The sequence below is a fragment of the Meriones unguiculatus genome, chromosome 1, assembly GCF_030254825.1.
Source record: "Meriones unguiculatus strain TT.TT164.6M chromosome 1, Bangor_MerUng_6.1, whole genome shotgun sequence".
In the NCBI taxonomy this organism is placed as follows: Eukaryota; Metazoa; Chordata; class Mammalia; order Rodentia; family Muridae; genus Meriones; species Meriones unguiculatus.
Genome location: NC_083349.1, coordinates 184,174,750 through 184,196,818, shown reverse-complemented (window position 1 = coordinate 184,196,818; position 22,069 = coordinate 184,174,750). Strand labels below are relative to the sequence as shown.

The following is a 22,069-nucleotide window of genomic DNA, read 5'->3' as shown; positions in this document are numbered from 1 at the left end:
AGCTGCTGCATTAAAGTCTCTTGCCCAGGCTGCCCAAGTCCGCTCTCTATTGTTCCGCACAACAGACCTTCAGATTGACTGTCCTCTGACCCACCACCGTACTTACACACCCCATCATTTCTACTCCCTTCCCCATGTCGTAGGACAGGAAACCTAGGGAGAGCCCTCAGACCCCTCCAAAGACAGCAGCGGGGGATGCATGCGGCAAAGGGCAGGACTGAAGTTCACAGGAATGTCCCTGGGCCCCAGACAGCAGTGATCTGCCGCCCCTAGTATTCCACATCGGATATGCCCTTCCACAGCCTGTCACACTGGCTGTGTGCTCACACCGGGGGGCCCCCGTGCCGACAGGGATGGAGGGAGGTCCGCGGTAAGAAGATGTCAAGGGCATGCGGCCTAGGACAAGGCGCTCTGCAGGGTCGCAGTGTAGCTTCTTACTAACTTGGTTGGTCTTTCATCCAGCCGCTCATCTTTTTCCCCCATCCAGTAAGATTTCATTGTTGGGACTGAGTGATACACTGGTGCATAGGAGAAGTGGACCCCACTCTCAAGTAGCAGTCATTCTGACAGAGAGAGGGGAAACAGTGAACTGTAAACTTGAAGGACTCTCTGGTGTCAGAGCTGAGAAGATTTAACCCTCAACCAGAATCGTGGAAGGGCCCTTGTGCTGTAGTTCTCCCGTTGGACTAACTGAGCATCTCCTCTGCTCTTGCTGCCAGATGGGAATGTTTAAAAAAAAGAAATGATCCCAGATTTCAGCAGTAGTGCTGTTGAAGAGTATAGAGAACTTTTGTACCAGCCTAGACCATCGATTTTAATTTTTTGTATTTTAATTTGGGTAATTTGGTAATGCCTGAACCATTTTTAAAGGTATACTTCAGTGGTGCTAATGAGTCTTCATTGTTGCGTAATTCTCGTCCTGTAGAGCTGAAACTGTATACAGTAAGCTCTGTATCCACAACCACCCTGTCCAACCCTGTAAGCAATGATGGGCTTTTGTTTGTTTGTCTGTCTGCCCTGGATTCCTCAGGAAGGTGAAGCCCCTGCACACATCCTCATAATAATGTCTGTGAGACATGGGGATGTAGCAGAATCGCCGAGTGCTTGCCCAACACGCGAGGCCCTAAGGTCAGTCCCAAGTAGTGCTAAAAACACAAAAGACAAGCAAGAGAAAGAAAAATATCTATGAGTACATAAAGTACAACATAAGATGTTAATAGAGACCTGGAATATATGTCAAAGGCTTTTTAAACAGTGGGCAATAGCAAACATCAGTAATCTCTGTATGTAGGAGGCTAAAGCAGGATTGCTACTCCAAGGCCACCCTGGGATATACATAATGAGTTAGGAGGCTAGCCTGGGCTACACAGTGAGTTCCAGGCAAGCCTGGGCCATGTAACAGGACCTTGACTTGAAAAATAAAATACACGTTTAACACAGTAACATTTGTGATTCATTGTTATCCTATGACCTAACAAGACATGGTTGAATAGCTGTCATATTTCTGTAGGTGTGGCTTTCATACACGACAGTTCCAGTGTGGCATGAAAACAGCGATCCATGACAAAGGTGCTCCAGGCACCGTGAATCTGGCTGCTTTGCTGTTAACCCCCTCAGCCCAAAGAACCGCAACATTTCTCAGTGAAAATCAAGATGTTCTCTTTCCCCATCCACGTTCACCAACATCCTGAATGCTAGCCATGGCAGCTGGGGAGTTTCACAGGCTTCTGCCTAAGAAGGCTTGCTGAGACTGAGTCTGCCCTGCCTGCAGGGGCAGAGCAGAAGGTGGGAGATGCTGATGAGCAGGCTGTGGCGAATGAAGCTTTCCCCATGCCCAGTATCACAGGAGCCCAGCCAACAGGAAAAGTTCCCCATTCTCCCCGGGAGGCAGCCAGCCTGCTGTCTGAGAGGGGCGGCGCTGGTGCCCTCTCGAAGTGTGCCTTCTGGCAGCTTCTCCGCCCCCCTCCCACCCCCTTGTCCAAAGGCCTCATGCTGAAGGGAGCCATATGGCCCTTTGTGGACACATTTTCCCTGGTACAGTATCTTCCTGGTATGAATATGGGACCTAGTACCTCAGAGTCAGCTGCCTGTCTCCTCTCCGACTGGCCCCCTCCCCACACCAGCCTAGGGGAGAGGCAAGTTGTCGGGGGACAAGCTCAGAGAGGCAGGGAGCCCTTTGGAGTCAGGGAGATCGAGAACCGTCTCTGTGGCACCCACACCCACGCCCACACAGAAAACAGTTGAAGTAAGTCAAATGTCTCAAAGTCAGATCCTTTTTAGTATGAATTTGCTGTGTCTCATTCCGAGCACTAATTCCAATTTAATTGCAAGTGGCCTGAAGCCTCTTCAATAGGAGTAACAAATGGTTTGATTTTGTAAACTTCATCAGACTGCATTTTAAATGCGACACAGTAGCCCAACTCGAATGCCAATGAAGCACTGGAGTAGCTCTCTGTTTACTAATTATCCGTTTTTACTCCAAGCCACGCTGGCTGGCTTGTCTGATTAAATCGGATTTGTGGGATAGAGAGCAGCTAGCTGAGTTTTCTCTATAGTAAACGAGATTGAAACTATGGGCCGCCTGGCTGCACACTGTAAATTATATTTCCTTTTAAAGGGGACGTGTCTCTTTTATTTCACTGTTGTCCCCCCTGCATATTAAACTTTCACAGCACAGAAGTGGACCCAGCAGCTTCAAGATGTGGTCCCTCTCTCTCTGTGTCCCCAGCAGCCCCATGCATGTCTGAAATGAGGGGGAAACACTGGGGGTTCCTTACTCTCTACCTGCTTCCTGCTTTCCCCTTTAATCCTTTTCTTTCTCCCCTTTTCACCAGAGTTGAATTTTTCTTCTGTTATATATATATATATAATGTTTATTTATTTATTTATTTTTGTCCATTATTTTCAAAGGTCCTTGAGATGATACAGAGTCTTACAAATTGTACCGATTTGGCTGAAAGAGTTCTATAATGACTGCATCCGAGGGATGTCAGGTTTGGTAGCAGTGAGCTGGAGCGGGCAGAGGTTGGCCATTCCTTGGGTTACTGTGGGTTGAGTGGCAACGGGAGAGATTTGCCATCAATATAAATGAGTTATTTTGACTCGTGCCGCAATGACAGACATCCTTCACTCTGAACAGAGTGAGGTAAGGGTCACCAGGCATCTAACATGTGTGGTCTGGCAGATCAGGACCTGCTGCAGTTATAGCGGGGTGGGTGTGCCCGAGTGCTCTCAGGCTTATTTGTTCCTGGTTTTAGGAGAGCAAGCAGACCAGTGTCTGTCGCTGTTTCTTACATGCACACACACACATGTACACACACACACAAGCCCGTGCACACGTGCCACAAGAATTAAATGCTGACATATTGAGTGGGGTGTAATCAGGCCACACTTAAACTCTGCCAGTTCTGAGACTTTGGGTCCGGGTTTCATCCGCTCTGCCCTCACTGTCGGTGTCTGTCTTTGTGCCTGGAGCTTTATATGTGTTCATTTGCTTTTGAATGTCCTGCAACATTAACACATACACTTTTCCCTTTCGGGCCATTGTGTGCCTTACAGTACAAGAAGCCTCACGGGTGTCTCTGATAGCCTGGTTACCGTGGGAATGAATGGCCCGCCATGCTCTCGGGCCTACAGTCCTCTTTTTAATTGTTGACAGTAAAAAGCATTTAAATGCTGCTTAATTTGTAATCATCTTCTGGGGGAGAAGGAGAGGAACCATTAAAATGTCAGTAAAATGAATACATCTCCTTCTCTTGATTTTTTTTTTTTGGTTTTGTTTATTTACAGGGGATTTTTTTTTCTTTTCACTGCCAGTGTTTGTCAGATATTGTAAATGCTCCAAACCAATCAGTATTTCTCTTATTTCTAGTTCCTGTCTCCCCTGTCCCCTCTCCGCTCTATGCTGTTCTCTGGAGCTTTGTTTTGTCCTGTACACCTTTCTTATACTTGGTTTTTGTGCCCAGGTAAGTTGTCCCCCCTCAAAGATTCTACTTCTGGGCCCCATAACCCTTTCTGGGGGCCTCTGGTGATTCTATGGATACTAAAGAAATGGCCTCCATGGAAAATGCCTTGTGTACTTGAAGAACTACCTGGGAATGTTTTCTACAGCAGTGTGGAAACTGGTCCCATCTTTAGCTGGAAGCTCCATCTCTCTGCTGGGCTCTGCTCCACTCAGAATGTAGGGACCCACTGTGCTTTGGGACCTGGCTAAGAACACAAGCCACTCAATTCAGAGGGGCCCATTAACCCTGCTGTCTGTGTGCATTCCACGCACTTTGCTATCATCTTAATGCTGGGATGTGGCACTCTCTGTCTCTGCTTTGCTGCATTCTCACCCCATCAAAAGAGCCCTTGCCTGACTCAGACAGGGCTCAAGGGGTCCTATCCCCAGCATACATGGTCTGTCCTAGGAGTAGCTCACTAGATCTCTGGGAGTGGTCCCCCAAGGCCTTGCTTCCTTCTCTCTTGCTAGGAACTCCCATCTCACAGGGTCCTTGGGGATGCTTAAGATCTGGATTGGCGCCTAGCCGAACCTAGTCAATGTCAGGTACTTTGTCTGCCTTACCTGTGACTGTCAGCTTGTGACAGTGGTTCCCACTGAAGCCTGCTGAACCTCTGAAGGCACTCAGACTGTCCTCCATGGGCCTAGAATATTGGATATTAGAGATAGACAAATTCTTCAAGGGTCTTTAATTTTCCCCTCATTGTCCCCATGAGGAGCTTAAGGTATCTAGCCAGGAGCTCACTGTGAGCCCTTGAGCCAGGCAGGTCTTCTCAGTGAAGCTGCCACTGCTTTCTTTCTGTTCTGTAGCCTCTTCAGTGGGGAGTCTGCTGATGAAGGTCACAGGAGGGACAAAGGCCTGGCCTGTCTTATGCCTTCCTGACTCCTTGTCACACACTTCTGGAGCCTCTGTTCCCAGACATCCCCAAAACCAGATGAATTTGGCTCCAAGTGACCCTGTTTTCTCATAGTCTCCAGGCAGCTCTGCAGAGAGCAACAGGTCACCCACTATCCATAGAGGCCACAGACCTGAAGACCAGCAAGGGAGATGGACTTAGGGAGGAACTGACCTGGTCAAGATGAGGGCTATAAGGGCTCTGAGGTTCAGGAAACCCAGAGAGTTGATAGTATCTCTCACCTTGAAGCTATGCCTCAGTAGAACAGGCCCGGGAGGGAAATGGAAGGTCAGTTTTTCCTGCAGGCTTTGGGAGAAGTTGACATGACACCTACCAGCACCAGATTCCATACCACTCTTCCCTAAGCCTGACTAGGTCAACCCTGGCTGAACGAAGGCCTCGCCTCACACCCACAGGGCTGGCCCCCCGCCGGGCTAGGTGAGGCTCTTGTGGGCTGCCTGCTTTTCCTCCCAGGGCTGTTGAAATCGGTCCAGTTTTTCAATCGTGGGCCAATTAGTTTCACAAATGGGGGCCCCTGTGGTGCCAGGGCACATTTGTTCCGGGCCTGCGCACTGGCCAGGCACCATTGTCCCTCTTCCCAACCCCGTGTGGGCCCATTGTCCCCGATCTCCAGCAGGCCCTGCTTACTGTTGATTTATACAGGCAGGCGTCCTGTGGGCTCCAGGCTTCCCCGCCACAGCTGGCTGAGGTGCTTAAGGCCTCGGACTCCCTGACCTTTGCCCCGGTCCTGCTGTCATTTTGAAAGTTACAGACCAGAGGGCTGCATACCTCTCCGGATTTACTTTCCATCCTGACCACCACCCCCCTCCTTCTCATACCCCCTTCCAGCTCTGACTGTAGAGGTTTTAAGTTCATTTTGGAATGTCTGCAAAGGGTCCAGCAAGTAGCCTGGGAAGCCAAGAGTCCAGGGGCAGGTTGAACAAAATGCAAGAGGCAACAGCTCCTTGGGAGGCTGCTGAGGCTGTCCTTTCTGGGCAAGTGCCTTCTCATCCTCAAGTTCACAGAGTTCTGAGTCTTACGTGCAGTTGAGAGATTCGGAGTAACCCACAGGAAACCAGAGTGTGTGATGTCATTTTCCTTTGGCATCTCTGCCGGGGTCCCCACACCCTAGGAAAGGAGACCTGGTGGATATTCAGTGGGCTGCCCATATTGGCTGACGGCAAAGAACAGGTCTGGTCCCACTGTCACCCCTTCATTTATTCTCTCTTGCAAGCCAACACCCCCTCCTCCCACCTTTCCTTTACCTCCCTTCCTTTCTTCTCCACCCCTCCCACATTTGCTCCCCCTTTTGGGCTGGTTTGTTGGAGTGATTGACAAAATTAGTAAATCCATTCATGTTACTTTTATTGTGCAGGTCTCAATAAATCCCGAGTGTCCGGGGCGCACCTTAATGAGCTAGTGAGCTGACAAATTTGTTTACTGTAGCTGGAGGTGCCGGGTAATGAAATGCGCTTGTGTCTGGGCTCACTGCTAAACAAATATACAGTTTCCGGGAGGCAGCAGGCTCTCCTAGCTGCCACAGCCCGAGGAAGCAGCCGCATTCCCCACGAGGCTGACACTGGGGTATGTTTTGAAAAATGCAGCCACTCACCCTGCCCGTTGCTTAGTTTTAAAACAAATCTCAATCCGCTGCCTGTTCTCCCTTTGTGTTACTCATTGAGGAATTCCTATTCCTCTGACAATACCAAACCCTAACATTCCTCCTTCCCATCATAAAAATGATGGAGGGTTACGGGAATGTGTAGGTACCTCCTAAGGTTCTGAAGAGATAAGAAGAAACCGATCCTTGAAAGAGAAAGTGAGGACTTGAGACTGGAGATCGACAAGGTCCAAAGGGACAGGAAGGCTAGAGGCTAAGGTTTGGGTTTCGTGGGTGCGTTTGGGAAAATGTGAACCAGCGGTGACTCTGGCAGACAAACGCCTCTGCAGGAGCTCGACGCTAACTCGGGCAGAGGCAAGGCTTTCAGGGCGTTTTCTCAGCCTGCTGGGTGAGCAGTCACTGGCAGAAAGTGGGTGAGTGGGACTGAGCTCTGCCTTGCCGGCAGCTGACTTTACCGAAGGGTCAGGCGGGCAGAGATGTGCTTCAGCTGGGGGCACTGGATTCTTTTTGGCAAGGGATCCTGCCACTTAACACCCAAAGAGAAATCAGAGGAGATGTGAATGGATGGCTTGTGGGCCTTCCTCCAGTGGTTTTCTAAGTCCAGTGATGGCTCAGGGTAGTCAAAGAGATGTTCTGCAGATGTGAGGGTCTGGGCATTTGTCTTCTTCCTGCTACCCCCTGCAACCACACCCCTAGGCTTTTTCAGGTTCTTAAGATGCAGTGTGAGTCAGTTGTGCTGCCTGTATCTGCCTCTGGCACAGTGGGTGATCATCTCTGTATCTTCTTCAACAACAACCTAGAGCCACATCCATGTCGCGGAAGAGAAAGCCGGGGGAAGGAAGAGTAGAGGTAACGATTTAATTGATGGCTTTGGCAACTTAGGAAAGATAATTCCCTGGGGGTCAGCAGCAGTGGAGAGACCTGCCCGCAGGATTAGAAGAAAGGAATGGAGGTGTTTGCAGTTTAAATTGAGGTTTTTACCTAGCCCCAATTTGATATTCGTTCCCATCCTGGAAGGCAGCTGCTCGGGGTAGTAGGAGAGATGGCTGTTCCTTGCTGCGTGGATTTGGACATCAGAAACCCATCTGTGTTCACAACACACACACACACTACATGCACACCCCATGTGGAGCAGTCCCAGCCTGCTTACCAAAAGAAATGGAAGTATATTTAGTTTCCTCTGATCCTCTGATTAAGGAACTGCTTGTCGAGGGAGATAATAAGAGCCTTGCTCCGAGAACGTGTACCACCTGAGCACCTTTGCCAGCTGCGTGCCCCTCCGATCAAGCTCCTTCCTTTCCATTCAAGAACTAATTGGCATGGAAATGGCACAGGTGTAAACATGAGGCTTTTGTGTCTTACAATTTCAGACCCCATCATCACCTGGACAAGATAAAGGCCCAGGGTTCTGTGTCATCCCTCCTGCCTCCTGTTCCACCCTGGCCTGGCTTTCTCCCCAATTTTTGCTAAAATTAAACTTGCCTTTGAATCAGGAACCTGTACGTTGTACCCGTGTGACACCCCAGACTGGCTGTGCTGCTTTGGGGGACATGGTGTGGCTCGCTGTCGCCTGAGATAGTGGCTTGGCACGGCTCCATGCTGCCGTCTGCAGCATTCTCGGCTCTTCTCAGAGCCAAGAGTTTCAACTGTACTGCAGACAAGAATTTCAGGATGAGTCGGTGTGAAGTGGGGTTGGAGTTTCTTAAGAAAGGGTTTTAACATAGATTTATGTCTGAGAGTTAATGGAAAGAGAAATAAATGCTTGGGGAAAAAAACCTACCTACCCATCTCAGGAGGAAATTGAGCTTAGACATTTTAATGGTGTATGTGATTTTGGTATCTTCTGAGGTTATGATATGGCAGTGCCCCACAGATGAGATTGCAGGGTGATTTCTGAGGTGTACTGGACAGGATTAAAATCTGGTAAGGTGAAGCCATGGGTCACAAAAGCCTCACAAGGGAGTTTGGACATGTCTTTCACTGTAAATGGAGTTTCTAATCTTGCTTGAGAGACTCCTCGAAAATTGCTGGTTTGTAGTTGGGAAAGGAGAAAGGCCGCAGCTGGTCATACAACTTACGAATGGGTCTGACTTGATGAACTATGTGGAGCTGTGAGTCGTATAAAAGGAATTAGACACCAGGCGGGGCAACATTAACCCCAAATTGTGCTACAGTTCTTCCTTCTTTAAAAAAATACTGTGTGTGTATGTTTGTCTGTGCGTGTGTAGGTTCATCCCATGTGTGCCTACTGACTGTGGGGGCTAGAGGAGGATGTCAAATCTCCTGGAACCGCACTTAGAGATGGGTGTGAACCACCGCACAAATGCTGAGGACCAAATCTAGGTCCTCTGCAAGACGAACAAGTGCTGTTAACCACAAAGCCATCTTTCCAGCCTCTGTGCTAGAACTATTGACTCTTAGCCGGCAAGAGACTAACTAGATTCATGAGTTGAGATTCATGAGCAGAGAGTCCTGCCTCTTCCCATGTCCCCTCACTTTCCCCCTTCTTTTCTACCTCAGTAGGATTTACACACACAGGTCACAGGCATTTGCATGGGGCCTGCCCGTGTTTCCTCAACCCACATTCCAAATTCACCCTTGCCGTTTCCTCTTCTTAGTTCAGATCCCCTTTGGACAAGTACTTGTGGAGTCTAGACCAAGCCACATCATCCCACTCTCCAGAAATACCAGGGTGGGGGCCTGTTGGGTCTCTTTTCTGATGAAGTAATTGTCTTCTTCTGCCGAGGCTGAGTTTTGTGTCTGACTCATAACTGAAGTTTGAAGCTGGTGGAGAACAGTGCATTTGCAGCCTTTATATACTCTGCAGTGTAGTCCGTTACCTTAGGAAGTGAATGGTAGAAGCAGCAGGTTGATTAGGAATTCTGTGTCTTCAGTACAGAAGCTTGAGTCAGGCACTGGGTTGGTCAGCTTTCGATTACTGCAACAAACAACAGAAAGCAGGAACTTGAGGACGGAAAGGGTTTGTTTTGCTCACAGTTCTGAAAGCTCCAGCTCGTGGTCCCTTGTTGGCCTTAGGCCTGTGATGTGAGGTTGCATTCCCGACAGTGAGCATGAGAAGGACCAGATCCCCTCACCTCCTGGCCAGGCAGTGAGAGGGACAGCCAGGTTGGAAGCATCATCCCTCAAGGGCACTCCACAATGAGCTGAAAACCTCCTTCCTAGGGACCACCTTAAAGTTTCCACCACTTCACATCAGCTCCAGGTTGGGCAGTAAGGCCCAACCAAATGTCATGGGGTGGGGGTGGGGGGTTCTGACCCAGTCAGCACCTACAGCTTGGACAGTAATTTCCTGTGTCAGGATCACAAGGTCAGGTGCAGTCATCCTGGGCCAGAAGTGGGGCTTTCGCCCTGTTTCCCCATACGGTATGGAGTGGCTGATCCTTCGATGTTCTGAGTTTTCGTTTCCAAGCAGCAGAGCTCAGACAGTGGTGTAGTGGTGTGGTAGGTGGTGTCTTAGTCGGGGTTACTATTGCTATGATGAAACACCATGACCAAAGCAACTTGGGGGGAAAAGGGTTTGTTTCACTCACAGTTCCATATAATGTTCATCATGAAAAGCAGTGAGAGCAGGAACTCAAGCAGGAAAGGAGCCTGGAGGCAGGAGATGATGCACAGGCCATGGAGGAGTGCTGCTTACTGGCTTGCCACCATGGCTTGCTCAGCCTGCTTTCTTATAGCACCCAGGACCTCCAGGCCAGGCACAGCCCCACCCACATCAATCACGAATTAAGAAAATGCTCTACAGTCTTGCCTATAGTCTTATCTTATGGAGGCATTTTTTTTTCACTTGAGGTTCCCTCCTCTCTAATGACCCTAGCTTGTGTCATGTTCACATAAAACTGTCCAATACACAGAGCCAGTGAGTTCAGCACCTGTGTGTCACCTGGCATTAGTGATTGCCATGGAGATACGGGATTGTGTGGGAGATTCTTTGCAGTGGCCTTGTTTCTAGGCTTAGTTCTGAGCTCTCACCAGCCCAAGCTGTCTATCTCTGTACCATGACCTACTGACTACCACCCACCCTGCATACACTGTTGTCATCATCCCAAAGTCCCATCTGTATTGTCATTGCAGCATACATTTTTTGAGGGCCTGCTTGCGTTAGCCCCTGTGCTATGTTTTAGGGGAGATAAGATAGCTATTCTGGCTCCTGCTTTGGTAGCTTAAGTAGGCAGAATTGAAAGTCAAAAGTAAATGCAATAAAGGGTTTTATGTGCTGTAACAATGAGTGCTCAGAGGATGATGGTGTCCTTGGCACCAAGTCCTAAATAGTACAAGTCATCCAAGATGCCATTGCTAGGGCCAGCTTCCTGGAAGAGGCAACCCAGAGTCAATAAAGCAACATATGTTTGTTCATTGTGCAGGGCTTCCAGGAGTCACCATCCAGGTTGTTCACTGCACAAGGCTGTCTGGCTGAGGGAGAGGTGGAGATTAAAATCTAGCTTTCTCACTAGCCAACAATGAGGATCTGCTGTCTATCAGAGGAAGGTGACAGGCTTTCCTAGTTTAGAGGAAGGCATCATTTGGGCTGGCATTAACTCTACAACAAACCACTCTGTGAAGACTTCTCAAGTGGGGTTCTCGTTTGTTGTTCTAAGCAACCATAGCAATATGGAAAAGGATGGACACACTCCAATCCAGGGAAGTTAAATGGCTTACATAAAAGATCCCAAGGCAACCGAAATGGCAGAACCGGACTCTGCTCCTTTTTCCTCTCTCCATCCCGTTGACCATGATTTCTTCAAACCATGGGAGTCCACCTCTGTCCTGTTGGGAGGAACTAGCTCTGATTCTGATTGTTACTTCAGTGGAGGGTGGAGCTCAGTCATTGCAGGGAGCAGAGTGTGCTAGTGCAGTGGGTCCCTTGCCCTGCCACAGATCTCACTGCAGCTAATGAATTGCTAATACAATTTTCTAGATAATTTTATTTCCATAGCCCCACATTTTAATGTGTTTCCAAAAGCTAGCATTTATTTGCTTAATCTCCCAGTGTAATAGAATCGGCACTGACTCATCATACATGCAAACAATCAGCTGGGCAGAAACGACAGCAAATTGTTTAATAAGTCACATCTAGTCTTTAGATTTTTAACTTGCACACGCTGATGGTTTTTCTTGTGTCTCATTCACTCTTCAATCCTTTCCTGGTTTTCCTTTTCTTTCACTGTGACTGTTGGTTTTTTTTTTTTTTTTTCAAGGAAAAAAGTATAGGGAAAGTAGATACAGAACCTCTAAGCTGTCTTCTCTTTCACACACACACAGCACTGGTGCCCTGAGTCTCAGTTGGTGGCTAAGTGACCAAGGTGCAACATTGTGCTTGTGTGAGATCTCAGGAAGGAGACAGAGAGTACTGGGGTCATAATATTTCTTTTTAACTGATAATAATAGAATCTTAAGCCTGTCAACAGGGTGCAGGCCTGGCCATTTGGGATTTTTACTTTTCCCCACTAGAGCCCAGTTCCTGCTTTCTTCCTGTCCACAAAGCCTCTGACATCATCTTGTCTCTATCTTCTTTCTGTAGTAGCAAAACAGCCATTAATTCTCTCCCTGCTTCCAGCCACTTGCAGCCACCCACACCTTGGCTATGCACAGAGGCACTGTCTACCAGGCTGTTGGACACTTGCATCTGTCTTCAGTCAGTTTGAGTTGCTCTAACATGTGACTGTAGACTGGATGATTAATCTCTAGAAATGAATGTATCATAGTCCTAAAGGCTGGGCAGTCTGAAGTATGGATTCCAACATGGCTGGGCCCTCAGGAGGTCCTTCTTCCTAGTTGCAGACTACAGACTTCTTACTGTGTCCTGTGTTCTGACTAGGATAAGGGATCTTTTTGATAAGGGCACTCATCTTGTTGAGGAGGGCTCCACCCTTGTAATAAAAGACTTTGTAAAGCCTCGACCTACTAATACCATCACCTTGAGGATAATGATTTTAACATACTCATTTTTGCAGTGAGGGAGGAGACACAAACACGGAGACCTTTACAGTCCTCTAGCCCTGTTTTGCCTGTAGGATGTTATCCGTGCTGTCTTCCCTGGCACATGTGGTCCTCTGTAATCTGACCTCCCCAGATGTCCTGGCTTGTCTCCATCCTCTATGCTACCCACTCTGAAATCCATTTGCAGTGTGTCCTTAACCGCAAGTGAGTGCCCCATTTCTGGCTTCTCAGGTGCACTCCATTTCTCAGAGCTGAACTCAAAATCTCCTCTGAGACTCGCTCAGAGTCACCCTTGTCTTATTTATGCTGTGGGTGGTATTTCTTGACCACTGCTCCCCCACCCTACATCCCAGGCTTGGTGTCCAAATCCTCTGCCCCATCTCAACCTTTTCCTGGTCATTTGGTAATGGAGTAAGAGCGGTAAATGGACACAAAGCAAGTTCAGGCCATTCTGTGAGGTGGAGGTAGCCCGCTAGTGCAGCTTCCGAGCATCTTGAGAACAGCAAGGGGACAGGATGCCACAGGAGACTCAGTCTACACTGCTCAGTGGCAACTTTTCAGGGTGTCCTTCATAGGTGCCATTTATTCAACCTCTTAGTCCATACTGGGAATCTCAGAATAGGAAGCCTTGGCTGGTAAAGGCTGTTCAGGAAGCCTGCTCCCTTGAGCTGATTTAAGGCAGCTGTTTGAACACCTGGCCTTTCTGTGGGGTAGAGTTCAGGGTAAAGCTGGTGCAGGTGCCGAGAACCCTCAGTCTGAAGAAGCGGGAACGGCTGTGCTGTGCATTAGAACATGTTGTAGGTGGACTCTGCTCTTGCTTGGCAAGCTGGACTGGACACTTGGAGGACTCATTGTCAGTGCTGGCAGCCATGACTGCTCAGGCAGACTATTGCTCCCAGCATGTCCTCCTCCAGTGGATGAAGCTGAGTCCCTGAGATCTCTCCCAGAGAACGTACTGGCACCTTCCTGTGGGGCTTGTGTTTGGAAAGCTTTAGACAGCTGTGCCTGATGACCAGCCTCTGTCTGTGCTTCCTGGGCTATGGCTGGAGTGACTCCAGCATGCTTTGGTGCTTGCTTATTACTGCCTTGACTGTGTTTCTTCTGGGGGAAGCCCAGACAGACAGATGCGTCCAAAATGGGGTTCAGAAACTAGGGGTTGCTCAGCCGGGTAAAGTGATTGATGTGCACTTGGATGCCCAGTGCCAACAGAACAACGAGGCATGGCTGTGTGTTCCCGTGATCCCAATGCAGTATGTGAGGACAGGCTAATCCCATTGCTCGCTGGCCAGCTAGTCTAGCCAAAACTTCAAGGTTCAATGAAAGATCCTGCCTTAATAGAATAGGTGGAGAGCCGTCCTGATGTCATCCACTGTCCTCCAATCACCCCCTCCCACACGTACACCCTACGGAGGTACAACACACACATATACAGATACTAAAAAATCAAAATAGATGGGGTTCAGGCCGTGATTTCTAGAATCAAAGAGACCAAGACGCGTTCCAGATGTGCCTCTTTCCTCTCTGTGTGACCTTAGGCAAGTTGTTTAATCTCTGTTTTTCCCTTTGTAAGAAGGTGGCTAGAATGCCTGCCCTGTAGGGATGCAAGCTTTAAATTGAGATGACTGCAGATAAAGCACCTAGCTGAAATGGCTTTTTTTTTCCTTTACGCTCCTTATTTCCTTCTGCTTTCAAACATTGGGAGGAAAGTGGGTGTTCTTCCTCCGTGCAGCCCTCCTGCATGGCTGCAGGTAGCTAGACTTTAGTATCTGCAGAGAGAGGCGCCAGTGGGTAGTTGGGAGAAGAGAGTGGGTGGTGGTGATGAGTGGTGGTCCTTGCCTTTTATTCCAAACCCAGCCATGTGTGGTCCTGAGGAGGCAAGAACCAGACCTCCCGTTTGTCATTGCCGTTGCTTGTCAGGGAGACAGCACAGCTCTTCTGAACCACCACTGTCCCTTCTCTTCCTCCCTCACCTGCTCCTGGAAGCTTCCTCATGCCACGCCGAGCAGCCCAAGCCTTTCAGTAGCCCAAACGCTCTGACATTCCTTCCACTTTGGACTTGACCAACACACCTGATCACCTTTTCTGTTGGTATCCCTCACACAAGGGACAGCGTTGTGGGACTGAGCACAGGCAGTGCTGCCCAGATAACAGCAGAGAGAAAGAGAGAGACAGAGAAAAGCATGTGGGCTTGTTTGGGGAGCTAATGTTCTTAGGGAAATGGAATCCAAAAATGGCTGGCAAGGAGCTATGAGCCGAGACTGCAGCTGGAAGGCTGTTGGCCCACAGTGACATCAGGAAGATGTTGGTGACTAGTGGCCTGTCCTTATGGGGTTCAGTAGGGCACCTAGGCTACTGGGCCAGCCAACCAAGGGATAGGGTAGAACTGAATGAATATCTCACATGATTCACTGATTTGAAATCCCGTTGGTCTTGATGAAACCCAGAGCTTGTAGCATGGCTGGCTGGTCAGGACCTCACATGACCTGACCTCCAGCTCTTCTTTAGCCCCCTCCTCACCTTCTTCCTGCTTCTATAGTTAGGATTGGTCATCCTCCTCCACCTGGTTTTGCCATCCCTGAGTGTTCACAGACTTTGCTCCATCCTCTTGAATGTTCCCTTGATGTACTGTGCGCTGGGCGGTATTGAGAGTAGAGCAGGAACTGTGGAGGACTGTGCTCTTCATTGGCTCATTGTAGGGAGTGTCATAACACTATTTTTGGCGTGAAGTGGCTCTCGAGATTCTTGATTTCCTAAATGGGAAAGTGGTTATAAGAATGTGGTCACTGGTGGTGGTGGCTCATGCCTTTAATCCCAGGACTGGAGAGGCAGAGGCAGGCTGATCTTTGAGTTCAAGGCCAGCCTGGCCTACAGAGTGAGTTTCAGGACAGCCAGGGCTACACAGAGAACCCTGTTCCAGGAGGAAGAAACAAACAAACAAAAAAAAAAAAACACAACCAAACAAACAACCAAAAGAAGCCTTCAGGAAAGAAATGAGTAAGTCTTTTGCTGCTCCCAACTACGAACTCTCTGGAAATTGGGGCCAGTTAGTACCCCATGCTCCCTCTACCCATATGAAGTGTGTGGTTTTAAATGAGTTATGACACAGTAATGGCCGGCCCATATGATCCGAGTTATTGTTGGTTCTCAGAGAGTCTACCCCGTCTTCACACTGCTGCCTCAGACTCCTCTGTGGTTACAGGTTCTTACCCACCCGCCTTCTCCTGCACTGCACTCAAGACATTTGCAGAAATGTAGCTGCTTTCCCATCCACGTGGTTTCGTGTCTTTTCTCCATTAGCCTGTAGGTTTCGTGGAGGCAAGGCACCTGTTGGCGTGTTTTTTTCCAGGTGCTCAGCCAGCATTGCATGGCCTGGGCTGCCCCTGGGCTTGACCTTGAGTGTGGAGTTGAGGATGTCTAGGGGCAGTTCTGGGTCTTACTCCAGCCTTCAGGGGAGCAGAATCTGGCGTTGTGTCTCTGCCTTGCTGAGGCTCTCCCAATGCTCTCTCCCGCAGGCACGGACATGGCTGTCTTCTGCCTGCTGTGCGGGAAGCGCTTCCAGGCACAGAGCGCACTCCAGCAGCACATGGAGGTCCACGCGGGTGTGCGCAGCTATATCTGCAGTGAATGCAACCGCACCTTTCCCAGCCACACCGCTCTCAAACGCCACCTTCGTTCACACACAGGTAGGCTGCTCCAGGGGAGGGGTGGGAGACATTCCTGGAGCTTAGAGCTGGGCTTAACCTCCAAAAGAATAAATGTGGCACGCCAGTGTGTGTGTGTGTGTGTGTGTGTGTGTGTGTGTGTGTGTGTAGGGGTTTCAGGTTGAGGAATTTTCAGCCATTCTCTCCTTCAAGTTGGACACAGAAGGGCTCTCATGGAGCATTTAAATGTTGACAGCTGTCCCAATCCACCACCCACATCTGCACCTGTAGACTGTCTGTCCCCACCAGACACAGCACAGAAAATACTCATTTTTTTAAAATCACACTTTGAGGTCTACCGTCGGGAACTTTGACCAGTAGTCCAGGGTGGGTTCTATATCTCAAGGGATTCTGATGTGGGGGTGGGGAGTTGGACTGGGGTAGGGGACAAATCGCATTTTGAGAAAAACTGCCCTAACTCTATTACAATTCCACCACTACCCCAATTCATTCAGGAATAGCTGAAGCCAGCTCAGGGCTCTAGAGGGCATATGGAAGAACTTATCCTACCTTCAGGACAGAGACATAGGCTTTAGTGTTGCCTAGGAAAGACAATGAGAGTATTTGAGCAATAAGCCATGAGATAGCCCTGCTCAGCCAGTTCACATGATGTGGTGAAAGACAGGGTTACCCAGTCCTGGTTTATCCCTGCCACCACCCTCTCACTTTAGAGGATAGGATACCTATTTCAGAGGACCGTGAAGGTCTTTTTCTAGCAGAGGAGGAGTAGATGACTTAACTACTTTCTTTGCGCTAAAACAAAATGGGATCATCTCTACTGTCCCTGACTGAAAGAATGTTAATTTATGAAGTGAGTGCATGTGAGCTCGCATTCGCATTCCTAACCTGGTTTTGTGGGAGAGCTAGGATCATGTCTCTTATGTAAGGATGTAGCAGATACATTCACAGGCCTACTAGAAAGAGCATAAATGGCCCTGCATGCTTCACAGAGGGTTAAAAGAACTTCTCATTCATAAGAACCTTTTCCTAGCTGAGGGGTAGAGTATGATCCTTACATGGGTAACAGGCTCTGATGAATAAAGAGGGAGCTGTATTTTCAGGGCTGAGCTGGACTGTCCTGCCAGTTGCCGGCATTCTCACCAAGGAGCCTGTCTTGGCTCTGGGTTCTGCATACCATCCTAGTCAGAGGAACACAATGCCATCTCATTACCAAATGTGAAAGGCTCACCATATGCTTAGAACTGCCTCAGGCTGCTCAGTAGAAAGGAGGAGGTCTTGCTGGGTGAGGTCCAGCAAGAGGGACTGGAGAGAAAGGGGCATGCTCAACTTTCTCCACAGTGTCTGCATAGGGATCTCCCTGTAAGATGTATATGCCATCCCATCAAGGTCTCCCTCAAAGGATCCCCAGGTTCAGTCTTAGGGAAGATGGCCAGCCTCTTTCAGCCACTTCGAAATGTGCCATTGGCTCAAGTCACTTGACTACACATGGCATGAATGATTCAGGCCTTACTAAGTCCACCCAGGACGCAACCTACTCTGCCCGTGTCACCTTCTCAGAGTTCAGTTAGCCTACATGTCGGTCCTGCTCCACCGTGGGTCAGCCAAGCTCCAGAGCTCCAGCAAGGTCAGAGTATGTGAGAAACCCTTGCTTGTTCGAGAAACACAGACATGTGTGCCCCCTGTGCACACACACACTCAAGCACTCATTGATTTTCACACCAGCCCAGCACAGGCTCTGGTACACCCCGGACACAATGCCTCATTAATATTCCGTTGTTCTTGGCCCATTTGCTTCTGGGGCCCGTGTTTAGCATCAGCAGCTGTGTTTGGTACGTTAGTCCAGCCGTGCTCTTGGCATTGATGGATCCTTGATTCACATGGCTCATCATATAATAAACTCTCAGCTGTGCTGGAGGGAGGGGCCGAAAGGAAGGGCTCTGAGGAGCCCAGGGGCTAGGGCTAGGGTGGGAAGGATGACATTGGGGTTGGCCGGAGCTAAGGAAGCCACTAGGTAATGACAAACTGGGAAAGAAGGAGGGTCACAGGTGCCCTGGGCAGGCCAGAGGGCCTCTAATTAGTCTCGTTTGTCCTGCACTTAATGTCAAGCTCATTAACACGTCTGCAGAGTTAATCAACATACCACAAATTGGATTTTGACTTTTGTCGCCAGTTTTATGTACATTATGGCCCGCCTGACATGAGCTCTCAGGGAGAAGGTTGTAGGTCTGGTGGCCGCTGAGCTGTAAAACCTGGGTCGGGTGGGAGTGAGTGTCATGGTAACTTGTCATTCTTCTTCTTTTTTTTTTTTTTTTTTTTCTTTTTCATCCTCTGAATGCTTTTTATTCTTTCCCTGGGCAGACTCAAGAGAGTTCCTGTTTAAACTCATTTAACATGTGATCCACTTCATAATTAAATTCATAAAAAATCTGATCAAACAAACCCCTCTGCTGTTTTTAAACTCTTAGGGCCCCCCTCTGGAAGCCAGAGGCACACGCAGCCAGCCAGCCCTCCCTCACCGCCGCCACCCCCTCTTCCCATGAGGGGGCTGGGTGACTGCCGATGTACGTTTTAATTACCGGCTTCAGCTGAAGTCTCACATGGCCCTTGTTTTATTTATTTATTTATATCTTAATGAGGATACTGAATCTTTGATTAAAGTCGTAATCGTTGCCGATTCAGGAAGGAGGGGGAGCTGGAAAAGACCAGACGGGGCCACGTGTGCAGACAGAGACAGAGGGGGAGAGAGAGAGAGAGAGAGAGTCTCATACACAGGCTGCCTTTCATTGTGGGAGACATATAGTCAGTCAGCGCCTGTGTCAGTGAGGGCTAGCCTCTTGGCCTTGATGAGGACGGAAACAGGTTCTTGGTACACCTCTGGTAATGAGAGACATGGGTTGGCTTCCCCAGTCCTGGACTACAGGACTCAGTCCATGTCCACATCATTGGCCAGCCATGTCTCTGAGGCAGGACAGTGCCCCTTGGGTAGTAGGAAGTGAATAGAGGATGGCTCTTCTCTTTGAGTTTCTTTCATGGAGCCCCACACACCCCTGTGCCTTCTATGCTTTTTGTACCTCTTTCACCCCATGAAGAGAGTCTGCCAGTGAGCAGATCCCAACAACCACTCCCCACAGAGCCTCAGAAAACATGAGAATTTATGTGGGTGTAGGGGCCTGCATTCAGGAAGAGGGACGTTTGGTTAGTGGCCCACGGAGGGGAGATGGCAGAGAGAATAAAATATCATTTTAAAGAGGAAGTGAAGGCACAGGCATGCGAGTCTATAAGGAGAAGGACAATTTATGCCCAGGCACGAGCACAGTTTGACATGGGGATAATGAAAAAACGTAGGTCATTGTGGATGACTTAAGCCTTCAGCAGCTGAAGAGAATGTATGAAATGCAGAGGACATTACACGGTTGGCAGGCTCGCACATCTGCAGAGGGACAAGTGAAATACAGTGGGCCATTCTTTACCATAAACTGTGGTTGTTGGAGATGCAGCCCAGAGAAATTGTAATTACAGTGACAAGACGAATCAGCGATATTTAAATATTCATGAACAAAGTCTGGGGTGATCAATCTATCTTTATTGTCTGCGCCTTCACTCCTGTAATAAATAAGTAGCTCAAGACCTCACCTTTCATTCCCCAAGCTTGACACCTCCGTTACAAAAATGCAAGGTGGTTAACCCCACTCCCGCCCCCTCAGCCCACAGGGATTGAAAGGAGAGGGTCCCAGGAAGAGAATGGTAAACTGAGTGGCATGATTCTAGATTGAGGACTGGCCATACCCAGCCCCATACCCAGAATTCCCTCAGAGTTGGTTCTGAGTCATTCCTGGGTGAGCACTGAAGGCATAGGGTGGGAAAGAGTCGATTCATACCCTGGAGGTACTTCTTGGTGGCCCTGTCAGTCAGTACAATACAGTGTGTCATTTGGCCATGTGGTAAGTGCCCAGTATCCAGACCTCAGAACCAGGATAGAGGCGAAGGCCCAGCCTAGCTTAGGTGACCTTGGAACAGTGTCTCTAGGCAACTCTCTTTTTCCCCATTAGTAAGATAAGCATATCAGATAGTGTTCATGGCCATGTGACACGATGCCCATGAAGCTCTGAGCATAGCAGTGAGAATACAGCAAATAGGGGCATTTAAATGGGCAAGAGCTCATTTAAAAATCGTATTCTATTAATAAAAAGACCAAAAGTGTTCAGTATTATTCTTTTGGGGGACAGAGGGAAAAAATGAGGCTTAGTCTGCCTGGGAACTAAAGAGAAGCATCCAAATGGGGGTGATGGATGAGCAGGGCCTTGAGGGATGCTTGGGGAAAGAAGTCGAAAGAACGGGTACAGTAGGAGAAAGAGCAGGTGCCATCTGGGGAACGAAGAGAAACTTTCCCAAGTTGGAGGGGAAGCCAGGCTAGAATGGCCCTTGGCCCTGAATCAGAGAAAAGGGAAAAAGAGGTCGTGTACGGCCAGGTCTCGAAGCCCCCAGCTCTACTCCATCCTCACGGGGGCCTGCTGTTCTTTGCTGGGCCAAGGAGGCTTTCTTTTCCTGGGCCTGTCCGTTACCCACGGATGACCGTGCGGCCCGTTGTTCTCACAGGTGACCACCCATATGAGTGTGAGTTCTGCGGCAGCTGCTTCCGGGACGAGAGCACACTCAAGAGCCACAAGCGCATCCACACGGGGGAGAAGCCCTATGAATGCAATGGCTGTGGCAAGAAGTTCAGCCTCAAGCACCAGCTGGAGACGCACTACAGGGTTCACACAGGTATGAGGGCGCCCTGGGGCTAGCACTAGGACCTGGTGGTGACTGGCAGCAGGTGGTTATCTGCCCACATAATTGTGTTTCAAGGCTCTGCCAGAGAGCTGAGGGTCTATTGAGAGATGAGAGGGACCGGAAAGATGGCTCAGTTGTTTTAAGAGCGCTTCTTGTTCTTCCAGAGGACCAGTCTGATTCTCAGCACTCACACTGGGTAGCCCATAATCATCTGTAACTACAGATCTGATACCTTCTTCTAGCCTCAGAAGGCATCATGGTCGTGCGCATATGTGCACAGTAAAATGTGTGTTTAGGTTTTTGAAACAGGGCCTCTCTGTGTAGCCCTTGGATGTCCTGGAACTTGCTCTGTAAACCAGGCTGGTCTCAAACTCACAGAGATCCATTTGGCTCTGCCTCCCGGATGCTGGGATTTAAAGGCTTGTGCCTCCACCACTCAGCATTTAAAAAAAATTTTTTTTTAAAGAGATACTATGGTAATCTGAGCACCATGACCCCCCTCTCAAGGCCAAGGCAGGCATTAATAATCAATTGTGGCAGATAACTGTAATCAATTGCAGCAGCATCTCCTAGGCCCAGTCAGTCCCCCGAAGCAATCATACCAAAAACCCGTTCAGGAGTGCCAGGCAATGTGATGCTTATTCAAAGTCCTAAATTACAGTTAAGTTGGCCAGATTAGTGAAAAGTGAAATTTGAGTGGTTTCATTTTGCTCCATTCATGGTTGGAGGCATAATCAGAGGACATGAAGTTATGATAAGGGTCAGGAAATTGAGGCATTAGTTCTGGTCTGTTCTGAAATGAAAGGAGCGAATGTATTTAATAGTAGAAAGTTCCACCATGTCAGAGTGCTTCCACATTCCTTTTTATATAGAAATGTGAGTCCCTGTCTTTATTGGGGTCCGAGGACAGACAGGTGGATGGGGTTTAGAGGCAGTAGAGGCCTAGACCTGGCCTCTACTTAACCAGAAAGCCTATTTCTTCGCCTATTTCTTTCCCATTTCAAGTTCAGTGACATCACCTCAGTTGCTTAAGATGGGCTCCGGTGGGAGTATTGAGCACATAGCAGTAGAGCTATGTGTCTTTGGAGAGCTGGTTGTTAAGTACTGCCCCCCAACCCCGCGTAGTCTGCAAGTTGTGGGGGAAGGTAGCATT

At 48.9% G+C, this 22,069-nt stretch overlaps 1 protein-coding gene across 3 annotated transcripts in view; it reads left to right on the top strand.

Moving 5' to 3' along the window:
- Window positions 1–22,069, top strand: part of Zbtb16 (zinc finger and BTB domain containing 16) — a 180,912-nt gene that overhangs the window by 152,312 nt on the left and 6,531 nt on the right. For all 3 annotated transcript variants that reach the window (XM_060373310.1, XM_060373313.1, XM_060373316.1), the window contains 2 exons: window positions 15,994–16,164; window positions 20,740–20,907. In XM_060373310.1, the coding sequence (XP_060229293.1) occupies window positions 15,994–16,164; window positions 20,740–20,907 (339 nt within the window). The remainder of the gene's footprint in view (window positions 1–15,993; window positions 16,165–20,739; window positions 20,908–22,069) is intronic.